The sequence below is a fragment of the Falco rusticolus genome, chromosome 1 (assembly GCF_015220075.1).
Source record: "Falco rusticolus isolate bFalRus1 chromosome 1, bFalRus1.pri, whole genome shotgun sequence".
Taxonomy (NCBI): domain Eukaryota; kingdom Metazoa; phylum Chordata; class Aves; order Falconiformes; family Falconidae; genus Falco; species Falco rusticolus.
In genome coordinates this window covers 59,094,741-59,113,412 of record NC_051187.1, presented here as the reverse complement: position 1 = coordinate 59,113,412, position 18,672 = coordinate 59,094,741, and the positions used below count along the sequence as shown (strand labels likewise).

The following is an 18,672-nucleotide window of genomic DNA, read 5'->3' as shown; positions in this document are numbered from 1 at the left end:
ATTAGCTTTATTTGTTGGGCCAACACTGGCCATGAGAAATGTTGAAATAACCTCGGCCACTTATTTGTGCCATGAAGTTCCAGTAAATTGAAATACAGTCTACCATGGTGTCACTGGGATTCTGTTCAGTTTTCTGTATTCATACCTCTCTCTAAGATGCAGGTGTTTCTATATTAATTTTGTGTTTGTGGAGATTTTGAGATACCTATGGTCTGCACTGGGGGAGAGATGATTTTTTTTTTTTTTTTTTGCCAAAATACTTGATTTCACACCAAATAATCGGTAAATACAGAGAGTTTCCAAAGTCTGAGAAGTCATTAACATTTGGAGATAATAATTGACCTGCTTGTAATTTTTTTATACTCAAAACTAGAACTAATTTGCAGTGTCAAAATTTTTCTTCATTTTTTCCACAGAGAAATGTGTTTGCAACATTTCTCTGCATGCTTCCAATTAATATAAAAGCTACAAAAATTATGCATTCTTAAAATATGCCAATCTATTTTATTTTAAAACAAAAAGCCAAACCCCTTCCTTTAGGTAGAGGGTGGTCTGCAACTTATAAAGAAGAAATGACATCTGTTTCTGTTTATTATGTATCTCCTGCTTCACAAGTCAATCTTCTGATGAGTATTCCTTAAACGAAAAGGATCACTGAAGGATGAGTGGAGAACTTAGAAGTAAGAAGACAGGCTGCATCTTCCTTTTTTCCTTCCCTTGGAAGATTTTTTTTTAATCACTTAGTAGATTTCAACATGTGATACCTTTTCTTATCTTCACTTTTCACTTAGAATTTTCTGAAGAAATTAATATTACATTAAAACTGCCTAAAGTAATAATACTGACTATCTTTGTGGTAGGAACACACTCAAGATTTTTGATGCATTTGCTTACGTATTTAATTTCTAGCAATAACCCCTAAAATCCTTAAAATACTTACCTCCAGAGTAACCCATATGTAAAAAGATACTGCTTAGATGAAAAACTACCGATTTTGTATAGCGTTCAAAATCTGACTAAAAATATCTTTCTTTGAGAAATGTTACATTTACAGTCTTCATGAGGAAAAAACCAGACCAAAATGGCACTCATACCCCCCTTACTCCCGTGTGTTGTCTCTGTCCATATTAGGGTTTTTATATAGGTAGGTAGTGAGTAAATAGCTGGGTACTATTTGGAAAAAAAGCAACATACTGTACAAACACCTTTGGTTTGGTATCTTGGAAAAAAATGTATGTAATGCTGTAAGTAAATATCCAGTGTCGTGGTTTAACCCCAGCCAGCAACTAAGCACCACGCAGCTGCTCCCTCCCTCCCTTCCTCCGCTGGTGGGACAGGGAAGAGAATTAGAAGGGTAAAAGTAGAGAAAACTCATGGTTTGAGATAAAGACAGCTTAATAGGTAAAGCAAAAGCTGTGGACACAAAATGAAACAAGGAATTCATTCACCACTTCCCATGGGCAGGCAGGTGTTCAGCCATCTCCAGGAAGGCAGGGCTCCATCACGCGTAACAGTTACTGGGGAAGTGAAATAACCATCACTCTGAATGTCGCCACCTTCCTCCTTCTTCCCCCAGCATTGTATGTTCAGCATGACACCATATGTATGGAATATCACTTTGGTCAGTTGGGGTCAGCTGTCCTGGCTGTGTCCTCTCCTAAGTGTTTGTGCACCCCCAGCCTGCTCGCTGGTGGGGTGGGTGAGAGGTGGAAAAGGCCTTGGCTCTGTGCAAGCGCTGCTCAGAAGTGACTAAACCACCTGTGTTACCAGTGCGATTTTCAGCACAAATCCAAACAACAGTCCTGTACCTAGTTACTGTGAAGAAAACTAACAATATCCCAGCCAAAACTGACACATCCAGTAACAGCATACATTTAGAAATGGTAGTGGAAACCTAAAAAGGGAATGCGTAGCCCAGAAGAATCATTTTCAATACCATGTGTCGTATCTACAGTAAGCAAACAAATAGTGTACATGTCTGTTGCATAAACCTAATCATCCCCCTGCCTTTCATGATACATTGTCTTGTCTAGTTTTCTAAATTTTTTTATGGCCATGGCGTTATAGAAGACTATATATTTGGTACTTGTCAAAAATTACTCACTAATCTGTAGTAGCTGTAATTTAGAGAACAAAGCAGAAAGCAGTTTGAACTATATAGTGCAGCTCTGGAGACAATCAAGTTTAAGTCAAAGACAGGCTATAGTTTAAAGTCTTTCTTTCAGAAAGAATAAAAATATCTTTGAGTATTTTGTGAGACTTCCAGTGCAATCATGTAATGAATTTCAATATATATTGCCTCATGTTGGATTTTTCTCAGTACATCCTGAAGTATCCTTACGTACTCTTTCAGCTTATCTCTCTTAACCAGCCTGTATCAGTTCTGGAAATTCTTATTGTTTCCATTTTTGAAAAGTGTTTTTTCTATCTTTCCAACACTAGAAAGAAGTAATTGAGAAAAGAAGGAAATGACCATGTTTTGCCTTAAAAGATTTAGTATTTTTATAATGAAATAATAATATTAATTTTCACAGTAGTGACCTCTTATCTTCAGGGGTATTTTTTTTCTCCTGTAGGGCAGTATGTCTCAAGCAAATTTCCTTATTATAAAAAGCAAATCCCAGAAGCCTTTCCCAGACTTCAGACCAAATACTCTTGATAGGAATGGAATCATAGGGAAAATACCTGTTATTTCCCATTGTGTGCAGGAGCTTCTTTTCAGACTACTGGGAATTTCTGATTCTTCTTTACTGAGACTCTTCAAGATGCTACACATAGTCCTTTAGTTCAAGTGCAGTAGCTATGTGGCATGGGTAGAGAGTAGGCAAAAATTTAGCAGTAGTTAAAATACCTATCACTGTAAGGGAGTACAAATTGTATTTTTTCCCTATGATAAAGAAACGTTCCCAGCAAAAAGTGCTTCTACACAAAATGCAAGCATTGCTACAGCTGCAAGAGCTTTGGGCTGGTCCCTCTAAGCCAACAGTTTGACCCCATGATGAATTTTCCTTCTACAAATACTTGCATAATTCTTTTCTGTATTCATTCATCATAACAATAATTAAATATTTTGGGCTAAGCTTGCAGCAGACCAAACAGTTCAGTTTAGCTGCTGGCCCACACAGGCCTCTGGGGAACCTTAGATACTTACCATGACCTTACTTTTGAGTGTTTTAACTGGTAATATCTGTAGTTTGCTTTCTAGAAGTATATGTATTCATAGCCAGGCTTCAGCTCAGCCTCCATTTTTGCACCTGCAACAGACTGTGTGTAAATATTACTAGATAAATATCCTGTAGTACAGTGCTAGAAAAATCTGGGAAAGCCAATAACTTGCAGGCATGCTTTGGTTTTTGGGGTGTATAGTACCATATTTAGAAAATTGCTAAATAACTATGAGAAAATTAGTAAGTGCTGTATGTGTGGGATCAAGAGGCACTGAGGAAGCATAATAATAAAAGCTGGCTTGTTAATGCACTGTGAAGTGTTGTTTGCTTTGTTGGATACCAGTGAAGAAGTGTACAGAGATAACATTTGAAGGATATTGTAGGTTATCCCAACAGTCACAAGCTTTCCCAGGACATCAGCACATAAAAAAGGTAGTGGCCATGCAGATAACTAAGATGCTGGTGACCCACTTTACACTCAGTATGTCATCTACTCATGATGTGACAGGACATCACAGTAAGTGCTGGAGGGAAAGAGAGGTAAGGGGGTTTATTCCTGTAGGGCTTCCCAGGCACAGTAACTTGTTATTGGATCTGACAAGTACATTAGTGCACAGTCTTCTTAGAAAGCCAGTAACATACCCCAAATAATGAATTTCACAGTATGTACATCCAACTGATGTTCTCTTTCCTACCGAGTATGTCTGGAATTCTTGGCAGAGTCCATGATCCAGGCTGGGAGAGGACAGATTGCTAGGGAATGCATTAGACTGATAAGGCATCACTTTTTTATAGTGGTTTTATTTTTTTCTTCCTAGCTGGTTGAAGTGACTTATTCATGTGGCTATAGTACCTATTAGCAATAGTCTAGAAGGTAGGAATATGCACTCCTGGGTGAAGGGGTCAGTAGAACCCCTGTCAACCTGATTTAGACTAAGCTATTACACTTCAAATTCTTCTCACAAGCCAAAGTAGTGCTCAAAAAGGAAGCAAAAACCAGCAAAGATAAAAATGGGTCAACATAAAACCAGCAAATATATGTTCTCTTCTCAACAACAGAGATCCAAATCAAGCAGTGTGAGCTATCAGTTCTAAGGAGCCGTGTGCTTAGGGAGGGCAGTCTTGAGAGGTGCCTGTGAAGCTCCAGGGGGAATGTCTGACTGTAGTGCCAGCATTTAAGAGAAAGCTTCTCTCCAGCAGGTGTAAACTAGTGTCCCTTTTGCATGGGACAAGACCTGAAAGCTCACAGTTTCAGCCTAAAAGAGGAATTTAATGGTAGAAACAAGTTCTTTGCCCACTCTTACTCCATTGTCAGTGAAAGGTAACTTCACTCTTCATTTGTCAGAAGGCATAACAATTAAACAGAACATTTAGAATTAATCCAACTTTCTCTAGCCCTCTTCTGTGATCACTTAAATCTGCACTCGATACAGAAGCATTTACTGAGTTACAACAGCTTACATTCACGGTAAATCCTTCCTAGAAGTTGCACCCATATAACTGGAATCAGCCTCTGGACTCTGAAAGAAATAAGTGAATTGTAAAGTATCAGTGAAGATAATTCCATGTTTCCCAAGGAATAATAATAATAAAAAAAAGCAGGATAAGGCACAGGACTTCTTGACTAAAGTATTGGCAGAAATCGTTAGTACCTCAATGAACTGCATGAGCTGAAGTTTCTTATTAACCATCATTATTAATGTTAATTTAAATACAGATCAGTTATGAGATTTTAAATGTTTGCTCTTTTCATCCTGAAACCATGTAAAAAAAAGGTTCAGTAAATAGGCTAACTATTCTGTTTTCTCAGTTATTTAAAGAAAAATACACAAACCAGATGCATTATTTCATATGTTTGGTTATGCTGTGCCACTGTGATTTGCCAAACTAACAATTCCTTCATTGCACGTTGGTCCTGTCTTTTGTTAAACACCAGCTACTGCCTGGTTACTTCCCACCATTCTGTTTTTATTAATTCTCTCTTAGGTCTGCTTCTTTTGTTGTTTCTCTTCTGTGTTTCATTCTCAAAATATCTTTAAGGTATTGCATTTAACTGCTGACATAAAGTTACTCATCTTCCAAAGCCCACAGTATTCCCCAAGTCTGTATATTTTCCCTCATCTTCAGTGTTCCTTTGATTTAACTGTTCCATTTTGTTTTGACTTTTGATTATCCCAGGGTCCGATTGGTATGGATGGAAAGCTGGTAGGTGATTTGTTCAAAACCAGTGTAATTTAGGTCTTGCACATAGTCCCTCTTCACTTTTGTAATTATTCTGGCTGAAATGTATGTTAATCACATATTAGCTTCCTTCAGCATAACTTATTTCAACCTCAATAGCATAGACTTTTTATGAACTGCTGAAAAGCCACTTCAGTCTTTTGTGTCTACAGAAGTAAATGGAGGTCAGCCACGCTGCTCCTGTTTCCTTATCATTTTCTGTCTGGATTAGATGGGAAGATAGATGTTCTTACTTGGGCACTCTGTCCAAAGAACACTCCACAAGGGTAGTTTGGTGTTGCCTTTCAAACAGCAGAATATTATTTCTGACCACTTATCTGTGACTCTTGCTGGCTTCCTTTTTCCACAGGTTTTTCATTTTTGTGTTTTAATTTCTCCATCTGGATTTTGTTGGCTGATGAGATCTGAACAGCCCCATGTCTCATTTTAAATGCATTTGTATGCTATCCCAGATATTCTTCAGGGAGATGCTACTTGAATTAAGTTAGAAATAACTTTTTTTATACAAAGTATTTTTAAATATATTTGTGTTTATGTATATATTTGTACATTTATGTATTCGGATGTATGAGCCTGGAAGTTTGATGTTCCAGCTCTTTAAAGGTTAAAATCAAGCAAAAGATGTGAAAATCCAGTTTCTTCACTTTCTCATGCTATTGTTTTCACTCCCCCTCTCTTTTTCTTTTCCAAGACAGCCCTTTTCTTCAATACCCTGAATACATCTTTTCCTTTCTGTCCTTTCGCTTGCTATAAGCCCCGTTTCCTTTACAAGCTCAACCTGTTAACTTGCAGTGTCAGCTTCCATTTTCTTCTCTTAAGACTTTTTCCTGTGCTCCTTGAGGTCTCTTTCTACGGTTAAGTGACTTTTCTGCAATGATTGCAGCCTCCAATCAATAGGCTTTTTCTTTAATCTCCTCTTTTAGCAGATCGATCGCTTACCTGTTGGCTTCAGCTAGACCTGGCTACACCATATATATTTTCTTTTTCTTTTAATATCGTTTACATATCAGCAGCTAATATTAGGTTAAATTGCTAGGAAGGGATTAACTATCAACCACAGAAGACCTTCCATCATGGTAATTAGAATAGGTTGCCAAACTTAACCCCTTTTTTCCCTGCAAAAGAATGTATTAAGTTGGTAATGTATAGGAATATATAATGGAAAACTGTCCTGAAAATTTTGCTGAAACCTTGACAGATTAGGCAGCTATACCCCCTGTAGTAAGGCAGATTTAAAAATAAATAAATTTTTAAAAAGCAGAAATCAGTAGTAGATAGTCAAGTACGTGAACAATGAACCAGAAGTTCAAAGTAGCATCCACTAAAATACACCTGATCAGTTATTGGTGTTGGGACTGATCTGCACATGCATGCAAAGAGCAGCAGTCAGTTGAAGCTACAACCAGTGAATCAATTTTCAAGTACATAACATGCCTGAATGAAGAGGTGTTCATTAGAAAAAACCTCGGAGTAATGCTGACTTTTCAGCCTTGAAGAGTTTTCACTCTGATTGTTATCTAAACTGTAGAGAAATACTTCCAGCCAAAATATTTTAATCCACGAGTAACATGCATTGGGAATAATTTATGCAGCAATGAGCCAGAATGATGTCAGCAATCCTGGAGCCCTTTTGGGCACACAAGAATATTAATTGAGATTGAGCTTGCTCAAATGAGTTATAATATCAGACTGTATTTGTGTTAGAGGGTTTTTTAATGAACACCAAAGTAACTCACAGCTTTATTCCTGATCCTTTCACAACATAGAAAAATGAGAAAAGGCAAAATGAACAACCTCTTTTTCATCTCCGACGCTTTGAATAGTTGTGTGACAATGACCCTTTACAATAAAAAGGTCAGTATGGTGATGCCTCTCTCTACCTGTACCTTTGTAAGCAGAGCTGATGAGTTCCCTATTACAGTGCTTGCTGCATCCTCTGGTTAGTGTCACTTACTAGATCATTAGTGAGAGGGAAAATTATACTGTTAACTGTAGTAGCCAGTAGGGCAAGGAATATCTAAAAGCATATAAAACTACTGAAGGATTGGGAACAACAGACAAAACCAGAAAATAATTACCTTCACTAATACAAAGTTCCTTCTGTGTTCAAGAAGCCAAGAGGATAAAAAATCCTGCTATGAGTACTTTTGTATTCAGCATCTGCATTTACGGTTAAATGCAGGATGGTTGCAATAGTGACAGCATATATAAACTAAGAGTAACACAAGTACTATATTCCCCATTATCTCATAGTTCTGTTTCCAGGTTTCCTCCCTCTGTATGGCAGACGTGATAAAAAAGTAATTAAAAATGCACAAAAAGAGAAAAAGGTAAACCAGTAATGCTGTTAAGACTGAGAGTAGAAAGTACTTTCATGGGAGCATGATTCCATCCCTAACATTCAATTCAGGATATGTTTGTGTTATGTGTGTACGTCCCTTATATATGTATTTATAGCATGTACCATGTGGACACTTAGTAGCCTACACGTCTAAGTTTGGTTGAGGGGAAAAGTGTCAGTTTTCAAAGAATTTTGTTTTATTTATGTATTCTATTTATGTGCTTTCTACTGCTTTGAATCAACATTTTGTTGAAACGCTTGGTAATTTACTTTCATTGAAGTGCTTTTTTAACATATATATCTTGGAGACATTTGGTCAAAATGTACTGCAACTTTGGATATACTTGCGAGACAAACAAATTGTGAGTTTGTATATAAAAGTTTGCATGCATAGGTCTCAGTTTAGTTAATTTATACAAATTAATTGTACAGGCTGCCCAATACTGCATCAGTAAGCAATTTCTGATAATTTTAGCATAAGGTATAGCATGTAATAGCTCAAAAACTGCTGTGATGAGCAGATTGTGGTAAAGTCTGAGTGCTGAGGAGTCCAGTTGTATTCATTAACCTAGTGTGATGTGTAACTGCATAGAACTGACCAATTCAAAAACTTTACTTCATATTAGAACTGGCAAACTTCAGCCAGTTTTTTGTTTGTTTGTTTGTTCTTGTTTGTGTGTGTGTGTGTCTGAAAACCTCTATAGTGCAGAGTTGTTGTAAGGAACTAATACAAAACTGCAGCACCTACAACAAGAAATGCTTTAGGCTGCCTTCAGTGTAAGGATTAGATAGCCACAGTAATTCTTTATCTCACCATGACTCCTCTGTAACCTTATGTCTAATAATTCTTATATTTGTTTAAAAAAAATCTTTGAAAATTTGCATGTGAATTAAAATATCTTTTTCTGGGTTTTAATTTAGCACAAAAAAAAATCTTTTTAATTGGTAAAAAAAGCATTTTTCTTCAGCTGCTTTTCTTGAAGATAGCAGTTCCCTTTTGAAATGCTTCCACCCTTCAAAGTCACAAAGAATCACAGAACATCTACAGTTGGAAGGGATCTCTAGAGGTCCTCTGGTCTAACCTCTCTGCTCAAGCAGAGCCATCTAGAGCAGGTTGCCCAGGAACACGTCCAGACAGCTTTTGAATATCTCCAAGGATGGAGACTCCACACTCTCCCTGGGCAACCCAGATCAGTGCTTGATTACCCTCACAGTAAACAGTTTCCTGCTGTTCAGACACAAAAGTTTCAGCTCTTTGTAGTAGTACCTTGTAGCTAAAGTGAAGAGGGTTTTGTAAGACTCATAAGAAGTCTCAATAGTCAGTTTCAACAAAAGGTTATGTAGTTTCAGTTCAGAAGCTAAGGTAGCCCTAGGAGTTTCAGAAATTCTCTCTTTATAGGGAGAAGTATAGAAATATTTGTCTCTTTCTTACAGTGTGAGCTGATTGTCTGGGTCGTTGTAGTTCATAGTCACAGCTACTATACCATTTTGTAATATAATTCTGCTTCATGCAAATAATTTGTAATGAGTGGACTGGAACATCTGAAGGCTTGCACTGACTTTCCTGGGCTAGGGACCGTAGCGATGGGAAGTCTGCTCTGTAAGGGCTTGCAGCAGCTAGAGATACATCAAACTCCTCACTGTGCAGAGAGACCCTCTCCGTTTGCCAGGAGTGGTCCAAGGATGATGCTGATAAATAAGGGGGAGGAAATATATCAGCTAACTCTTGGGTAGCTGATAAAAGTTCATCTACTGCTGACTTGATGGTTTAAATATTGGTTTACGCTTGGTTAAAACTCTGGTGCTGGCAGCAATGGCAAAAAGACTATTGTTTGCCCAGCAATGCCTTTCCCCAGCTTTTAGACTTTAATTGTTCAACAGGCAATAATGAGCACTTCCTTGAAACTTAGGGGTGAGCCAAAATACAGGAAAAGCACCCAATGCCTACTTCTAAATCAGCTCAGTATCTGTAGATTTTTTCTAATTTGAGAGTGATTGAATTGGGTCTTTCTGTAACTTCTAAATTATTCTACCTGAAGTATGAAGTTTCTCAAATGCAGGTTCAATGATGTGTTATTGTAATTTATTTCTGCAATAAGTGAATTGCAAGAAAGTTCATCAATTTGAATTAAAACATTCAAATTCAATATACACTTAAGAGTCCAGAATCTGACTTCAATTTGTTGTTAGAGAGTACTGTAACTTCTTGCTACTATTTAAGGAGTTAATTCTTGTCATAACTTTCCATAACATTATCTTTTTCTTGTTTTTCAGGGTCAGCCTGGTCCTCAAGTAAGTGCCATCTTATTGTCTTACATAGTTTAAAGTTAAAGACAAGGCCCACCAAACTCAGGTTATCTACAAAGTATTTTGATGGGGTTTTTAATCTAGTGTAATAAGCTAGAAACTGGTAAGCATTGCATAATTCAGTGAGGCAAGTATTTTCCAAGAGAGAAACATCAGCCCCCCCATATGGTTGTCTGAGTTCCCTCAGCTGTTTGACCAGATGGTGGGGTTGACAACATAATACTGAATAAAGCAAATCTCCTAACTATGGCTTGAAACTTTGCCATTTAACTTTAAAGCAAGATAAAATAACTTAGCAAATGTGTAGCAAATGTCATACTTCAACTGCTTATTAATCACATGCTAATAATGTTGCTATAATCCAGGCAGCTCTCAGTTATTTTAAATATTTCAATGCTAGCTATATTAATTATATACACTGCTTTGAATTAGTTCTGGTTTATGTAATAGTAGAACTACATAAGGTAGTAAGATAATAAGAACTACTTAAGTATAGTAGAATTACTAATAGTAGAACTACTGTTTAAGAATAGTCACTTTGGTGAGCTGTAATTGAAGATGTGGAAATCCAGGGACCTAACTTAAGTTCCAAGGTAGAAATAGACCAGCAGAAAGGAAAGATTAGGTATAGCAAAAGTTAAATGTAGATTGTTTGACTTAAAGAGCAGTATAGAAATGTGGAAAAGCAAGGAAATGGGGGGGAAGCCAATACCAAAACCAAACTTAGGAAAATCAGCTTCAAAACTCTACCTTTTTGCATACTCAAGATGCATTACGGGAAGCAAATTCTGGTCTGTGGGACCATTTTAGCATGAGTTGCCTGAAGCAGGATTTCTGTGAAGGGTGTTTTATATTGCAGAATCATAATTGAAAGTCAAAACTTCACAACCTTATTGACAGATAATTTTTTTAAGTTAAGATTTTCTTTACAGGAAGCAAGCATTTTCCTCAGACTTTTTTTTTTTTTTTTTACTGTCTCTGATCAGCCTTTTCTGTTGAAAAACAATTAGTTATAAACCCTCATCCTACTCAGTTTGATTACCTAGTATCCTTGCACTGCCAGGCTCTATTTAATAGTATTATGCAAGTAGCCTGTATGATATTGGAAATGACCACCCCCCCATAGCACTTATATTTCACAGTAGGCTTTTGATGTGTGTCTTACACAAAGAGGTGTCTTCAGCCTCTGTGCTGCTGGGGGTCGATGAAGAGAGAGCTTGTAATTGTGTGTGGCACTCCTGCTCTGAACAAGCTCTGCTGAGGGCCTGAGGCTGTTACTTGAGCCTGTGAGCTGCCCTCTAGTTGATGTTGACTTGTGCTGCCACCCATGTCTCTTCCCTCTGGGCTTGGACCCCCACCTCCCACATTTCAGTTGCTTGGAGAGCGTCTCTTGATTAATTCTTGTAAACAGCTTCTCAGTCTTTAGAGCTCATATCTTTACGTGGAATGCCCTGAGGTAGCTGTAGGCAAAGAACCACGGTGGATATGGCAGCAATCAGTGCTATTGCAGGGGCAGAAAGGCAGAGAAATCCTGCCATGATTGTAAGAGAAGTGGGTGCAAACCATAGGAAAAACCCTCTAATAATCCACCCACCCCGCCTCCCCAAATTGTATTAACCTCTGTGCCCTGAACATTTATGCCGAAGGCATGTACAAGCTACTAGGACCCACAGGACTTTGGATGAGTATTCTTATATTCTAACTTCAGTAGTTCCTCTCAGTGGAAATGCTCATCTCTGTGGCAGTGCCATTGTTCTGGGCAACACTTTCCTAATTTGTTCTGGGCAAGACTTTCCTAATACTGCCTTTTCCCCCTTTTCAGCTCATGATGCTCTTATTGAGGCAGGGGTATATGTATGTACCCAGACAATCTGACTGGTTGATTGAGTCCAAGAATAATTCTTGCAAGGGCACTGGTGAGGAAGTCATAACAGCAACACAGTCAGAGTAGGATTCAGCTTCACATCATAACAGCTTGAGACAGAGCAGGAATTGGCCTTAGGTTAAGATGCCTAAACCTAGAAGCTTGTGTGTAGGTGTTGACATGTGAAGTGTCTAAGGACTTCTTGCAGTTAGTGAAGATTGAGTCAATACTCAGTGTACCTACAGACCTCTTCAGCTCATTGTAAACCATCAGGGCTCAATTACATTGCCTGCACACAGGCTTTTTTTGTTGCATGAGATGATCCAGGGTCTCCAGCCTAGCCTCTGGCTGTTGTATGTACAACGCCTGGAGCTTGTGTTGGACCACTGTTGCATCTGTCAGTCATGGGCAGCTGTCTTGGGTACCTAGGGAACCTCTCACATGATACTAGTTGCACACATTCATGCTTCTTAATTCCTGATTCTGCTTATAAGCGGCTACTAAATCAAATAACCATTCTGCTGAATTGCTTTCTAGCCTATGTTAACACCTGTGTGTCTTAGGGAACTACATGTACGCTGTACATTTAGATCTTTCCTCTTAAACTGGAACCCAGATCCAGGTAACTTCATGAGACAGCATTTTAAAAATGTTGAAAGCTGTGGTTGAAAATCTTGAGATTTTTAAAGATCATTTTAAAAGTATCAATAGAAAACAGAATCTGTTCACATACAGCTAAAATAAGTTAAACTCCCTCAGTTTCTCATTAAAAAACTGCAGAAATTTCAGCCACCCGTGATTGTCAGTAATTTCCCTGGTCTTAACTGTGACCATGAGAAATCCAAAATGAAAAGTATTGGTGGGTTTGGTTAGTAAGTAAAGGCTTCCTGTCTTCAAAGACCAGCATTGCTATGCTGACAAACGAAGCATTTAGGAAGTTTTTGTTGTCATAGCCAGTAAGTCCACACTAAGATCAAAGACAAATTCTAATCCTTTGTACACTCAGTGTTAATTATTAGCACCTACTCTTCTTTGTTACCATTTTCAAAAAGTGCACGCCAAATTCACCCAACGCGTACATAATCACTGTGTGCAAATATAAATTCATAACATATCAGTAACACCTCCTATCTTTTTATCTTGGAATTTTTACTGCTTCTTTTCATCAAAAATACACTGCAAAACATAATTTTGCTTCATATTTTCCTGTTTTAAGTAAAAAGATTTATTACATCTCACAAACGTGGGTTTTTTTTTTCAGAAAAGCTCATGGTTCTATTGTATCTCTGAAAGGTAAAGACTATAATCAATAGCTAAGGAATTTCTAGCATAACCTTTAAAAAAATAAAGTGCCTTCAAATGAGTTTGGTTTTCTGTTAGAAAGAAAGCTGTTTCAAACACTGTGTAAACAGAGTTTCTTTGTAGAAGAGCAAGTAATATTTTTTTTAATATTTTTGTTGAAACTTAAATTCCGGCTTTTGACTCACTCCAAAGAATACCTACTTTTTCTTATTCAGAATGTAAATATATGTTTAGGTTAGCTTGTACCAGAAAGGGTTATTTCCCCAATAAATCTATACTGTGCATACATGTCCTGTTTAAAATAATGGAAGTATTCATGTTTGTCAAAGAGCAGACTTTAGCTTCTAATCTAAAGTTAATTCCATAAGGAACGTACTATCTGGGTAAAGAGAGAAGGCTTGTTATTTTTAACTTTGTTGTTTAGAAGTAAAGTTCCTATAAATATTAGAAAACAGTGCATTTAGTATTACAGTGAAGGAAGGCAAAATGAGCCTTTACAAAATCCTGCTGAACTAAAACTATTAACAACTGCAAATGTGGGTCAGGGGTGGTGTTTCAGTGTGACTTTGTCTCAGTCAGCCAAGTATTTTATTCTTCATGGCAATATCCTCTCCCTGGCCTATCTCTAGTGCAACATACTTTCTCTCTTATGTCAGCATACACGACCACTCTTTGTGTGGGACTTTGAGATACAGCAGCCCCACAGATGCTTCTCCCTTCTCTTTGGCAGCCATTCAAATCTGCATTAGAAATGGACAAAAATACTGATGATTGATATTTGTTTTCATGAGATTCTTGTTTTCCTGTATGTGGGATGTCTGTGGAAGAGATGTTATTTCAGTCCGAAATTTTCCAGTGTTGTGTGCATGATGAGGGTAACCATAGCAATTCTGGTGACAAATATATGCGTGTGTCTTTTTCACTGTCAAGCTTCAGAGTATGTGACTGGAATATTTTTAATTTCTGATGGCAGAGATTCTGATTCATGGTTGGACAGGCTATTACTGGCTTGTGCTGTCAATAGAGCTGGTGGGAACCATTTTAACTTTTAGTTTGTCAAGGATTGAGAAAAATAGCCAGCAGGACCTAGGCCATAGTTTTGTGGTGTTTGGGATGACAGCAGTGTATGTAGGAGGTTTGTTTGTCACTTCCTAGAGAACACTGTGATGGTAGGGGGAATCCTAGACCTTAGGGAAGAGTTGAGTATCTGACAGCAGGAAGGATGGGAAGGGACTTGTGTAAACAAAATGTATTTAATGTCCTGTTGAGTTTCCCTTTCAGTTTTGGTAGTTTGTATAGTCACCTTCATTCCAAGACCTGTTAAATATTCCTCTTGGTTAGCAGATGCCATTCAGTACTGGGCGTTGACCAAGTCAAGTTATCATGGATGTGTTTTGATGGCTTTTTAAGCTATGGGCAAGGTACATAATATGTCCTATTGACTAATGTTGCAAAGTGATCTCTACCTGTCAGACCCTTAAAGCTGGACATGCTTCTTTTGTTCTGATTACCATAAACTGAGGTGTAAGCTCCATGTTTCTTGTTCTCAGCAGTTTGCCTTTAGGAACACCTTGAGTTTCTCTGCTTGTGTGGAGAATGGGGGAAGGAGGCAAGAAGTACGCTTACGAAGGACAGAATCTGCATAAGGCTGGAGAAATAGTTCATCAGCTTGAGATACACAGTGCAGTAAAGTTGCTGCTCCTGAGAGGAGCCCAGTGGTTGTACTCAGGCCATCAGCTGTTCATACCCTAGAGAATGATCTTGTGTGGTGTTGCTGCTTCTAGCAGCTGACAGCCTAAGCTCTTTTGTAAACTTTGATCCTGCTGAAGGATTGTATGACTCAGTTTGAATATGCAAATGCTACTCTGCTTTTGAGCTAGGAGTTGCAGGTCAGATTTTGCTGTCAAACTTTAATTGGTAAGTTAACACCAAACAGGTACAGTCACTGAAATGTTTGTTTCCTAGGCAAATATGGGGTGGTTATCTTTGTTTTATATATTTGTGTTTGCATCCACACCTTTTTCAGGATGCCATCAGGCCATTATTTCAGGGAAGGTTATGAAATTCTTTCAATAAATTTTAGGCCTTTTAGTTTCTTTTTAATTCCTTATGTAAAACTGTGATTACCTATACAGAAATCAGAATATGACTAAGAAGGTGGGTAAATTCATGGAGGGATACACTCTGTTACTGTGATCTTTCATTTAAAGGGAGCCAAATATAATTTTGCATCCAAAGTTTTGGGTTCAGTTTTTTGTTTCTTCTGAAGTGTCTTCGCTAACATGTAAACAGGGGAAAGAGATACTGCATTGCCCATGTTCTGCCCTCGGTATTAGCGATGTCAGTGAGTGTTGAATACAGAACCTTGATGTCATGTCAAGGCAGGTGCTATAAATTAGGGAGGAAATCTGTTTTCAAAGGGGAATTAACATTTTGTTAGCTTTGGTAAAGAAGGACAAGTACCGAAAGAGAATAAATAACAGGGTTTTTCTTTTGAAAAAAAATCTTCCTAAATGAGTTTAAAACATTTTGGTTTTAGTTTTGAAGTTTTCATATGCATGCTCTACATCTCCTCTCAACTACTGTCATCAAGTCCAAACTAATTAGTTATGCCTGTGTAAATGAAAATAAATTTAGATTTAGCCTAGGAGTCTGGGCTCGTAAACAGCAGTAGAAATAGATTAATGTGTCTTTTAAAAAATAATTAGTCTCATCTAATAGCCAGGTAGGCATAGGAAGACAGCCAAACATGGTATGTAAAAGGTATTTTTTTTTAGATAACCTTATAAAAAAGGATATACAAAAAAATGTATAATGAGGCCAAATACTTGATCCCATTGCTGCTAATAACAATTTACTATCAATTTTGAGATCATAAATAAATCTTAACTGTGGTCAACACGTAAACAAACAAGCTTGTACTAAGTTTCATATGATTTAGCAGGCAGAGCTTCACCATTTGCTTACCATTTTCCTTCCTTTCTAAAGCTGTAGTAGAATTCCTGAACACTATTGAAATTGTGCAGTCTTAGCCCATATTGACTTGTGAACGCAAATGCCATCATCATGGCTTTTCATTTTATGTTAATTGCCAAACCGAACCACATCAGAGAATTTAGGAGGAGAAATCATGCTCAAAACTTGTTAACTGTCTGATGTGTACATAAATGTTTATGACACAAAAGATGCAAGAAATACATCTTTCCAGAAGGAGTTAATGTATTTAATTGTCTTAAAGTATGTTGCTTTCTCAGCTTTGTATGTAATAAAGTAGAAGTTAATTTTGTTAAAAGGAACTAACAACAACAATAAGCACTTCTAAAATATGAAACACTTCAGTTACCCCTGATAGACTTTCATACATGTGTAAAGCAGGATAGCTGTGAATATTAAATGCTTTTTCAGCTAAGCAGATGGCATTAGTGAAAATAAGAGGTTTCTTTGCTTTGTGAAGAAGAGACCACAGAACTGAAAATTTAGGTACAAATTGTGCTGGAGTATCAGTTGTACCAAGACTAAGGAAGCACCACACATAAAAGGCTGAGGAGAGTAAGTTCAAGGCATCGACAAGAAAAATTCTTGTAGCACTGGATATTGTGCTCTGCTTCCAAGATGTTTTTTTACTGGTCTGTTCCCACCCTTCTTGTCAGGATTTTTGAAGGAGCCTCTGGTGGCAGATTAATGACTTCCTTACAGTACCCTGATAAGTGAACTTAGTCGGAGGTAATTGGACTTGTTAGAGCTCTGTTCATCTAATGTTAGATGCCTGAAGCGGAGGCCAGACTCCTACCCCAACTGTGCTACTGTGTTATTTTACCTGCTCTGATAGGCATGCTTTTGAGTTACAATTTCAGTAACTACCTCTGGAAATCTTGTGCTGAAATAACAAGGTGTTCAAATGTTCTGCAGCATTTCCTGGAAATGGTAATTTATTTCTGGTTTTCTTACCTGATTCAGAAAAATGTCAGATTTTAAATCTGTTAATCTAACAATTACCAATTCAATCTAGGTTTTGATTTTCTACAAGCACAAAAATATGAATAGTCATTGTACAGAAATCTATGGAAAGGGCTCTTCAGGCAAGGTGATGTCAGCTCTGGATGCCCTCATAAAATAAGGTCTGTTGTTATGAAGGTGGCTTCTTTTACTAAACCTGAAGGTCTCCTTCCAGAGCTGCTGCATGCAAGAGATGAAGAAAAGGTGGAAGATGGGGTCTTGGAACAGTTCAAATTGTTTGGCCCAAAACTTTTGGAAGTTGATTCCCTCATTCATAGTTCACATAGTGACCACTGATGGTACTGTTACTCTGAAAAAACAAGTCTTAGAATAAAAAAAATTATAAAATTAATATATAAAAATCTAAAACAAAACATGAAGGACAACATTCTGTTTGTAGGGTGTTATTAACTTTTCTTCATGGTGGCATCATTAGTTTCTGAAAATAATTGGGTTTGTTTAAATAAAATAAACATGAAGATCTCAATCATTTGTTACATATGCTAGCATAAGCATCATGGGGAATCACACATTGGCATTCCATCTATTCATCTAGAAGTCGCAGCTGTCGCCAGAGCATACTAGATCTAACAGCAAGTGAAGAACTGTGAAGCAAAAATTACTTGTAAGCCTTATTTTAGTATAGTATTGCTTAGCTTAACAGAGTACATGAGTACAAAAAAGCAATTGCAAGCCTAGTACAGTGGTTCCATTATGAGATGTACAAAGAGTTGTCAAAATATAATTAAGAACTCTGAAATATCTCTTGTATTCCTAAATCGTTTCTTTATCAAATGACCTTTGTGTTTTCTTCACCCTATTCTACAGATGACACAAATACACTAGTGTCTTCTGTGTTTTATTAGGAATTATGTCAAAGTATTGCACTGAGTTCAGGAATATTATATAGTATTTTATCATCCTGCTGCACATGTTTTTAATTTAATATTAAACTCTTACTGGCTTATTGTTTTTACTGATCCTCATGCTGTATTTCAGATTTGAATTCCAGGTCAATTTGTCGCAGATTCCAGTAGTTTCACTAGCTTTAAAGAAAAATTAAATGAAATGAAGAGTTATAAAAATGTGTATTTCATCAAGCTTATGGTGACTTAAAGATAACACTGTGATATATAAGACCTTAGTCTTTTAGAAGTTTCTGAAAATATCAGTTTCCTTGAACACCCATTATCAGCCCAGAGCCCTGGTGACTTTCTGTGCTGGAAGCTTAGAAATCCTGCAAACTAGAGAAGACCTGGGAGATTTGAATCTCAGACTGTCAGATGGAAGCCTCAAAATTTGTATTTTCCATTTTAAAGTGACACTTTTGTCAATTGAAATTTTACTTTAAGCAGCCTCATATGTAGCAGAAATGCTTCAGGTTCTTTATTGAATTGGTGCTGTCATGAAGAGCTGTGATGATGTGCTATTCTATCCTGTAAGTATGAGTCAAG

General features: G+C 37.3%; 1 protein-coding gene across 1 annotated transcript in view; it reads left to right on the top strand.

Annotated features, from left to right (window-relative positions):
• Positions 1 to 18,672, top strand: part of COL25A1 (collagen type XXV alpha 1 chain) — a 310,675-nt gene that overhangs the window by 186,725 nt on the left and 105,278 nt on the right. The window contains exon 5 of the mRNA XM_037393238.1: positions 10,024 to 10,041. Within this exon, the coding sequence (XP_037249135.1) occupies positions 10,024 to 10,041 (18 nt within the window). The remainder of the gene's footprint in view (positions 1 to 10,023; positions 10,042 to 18,672) is intronic.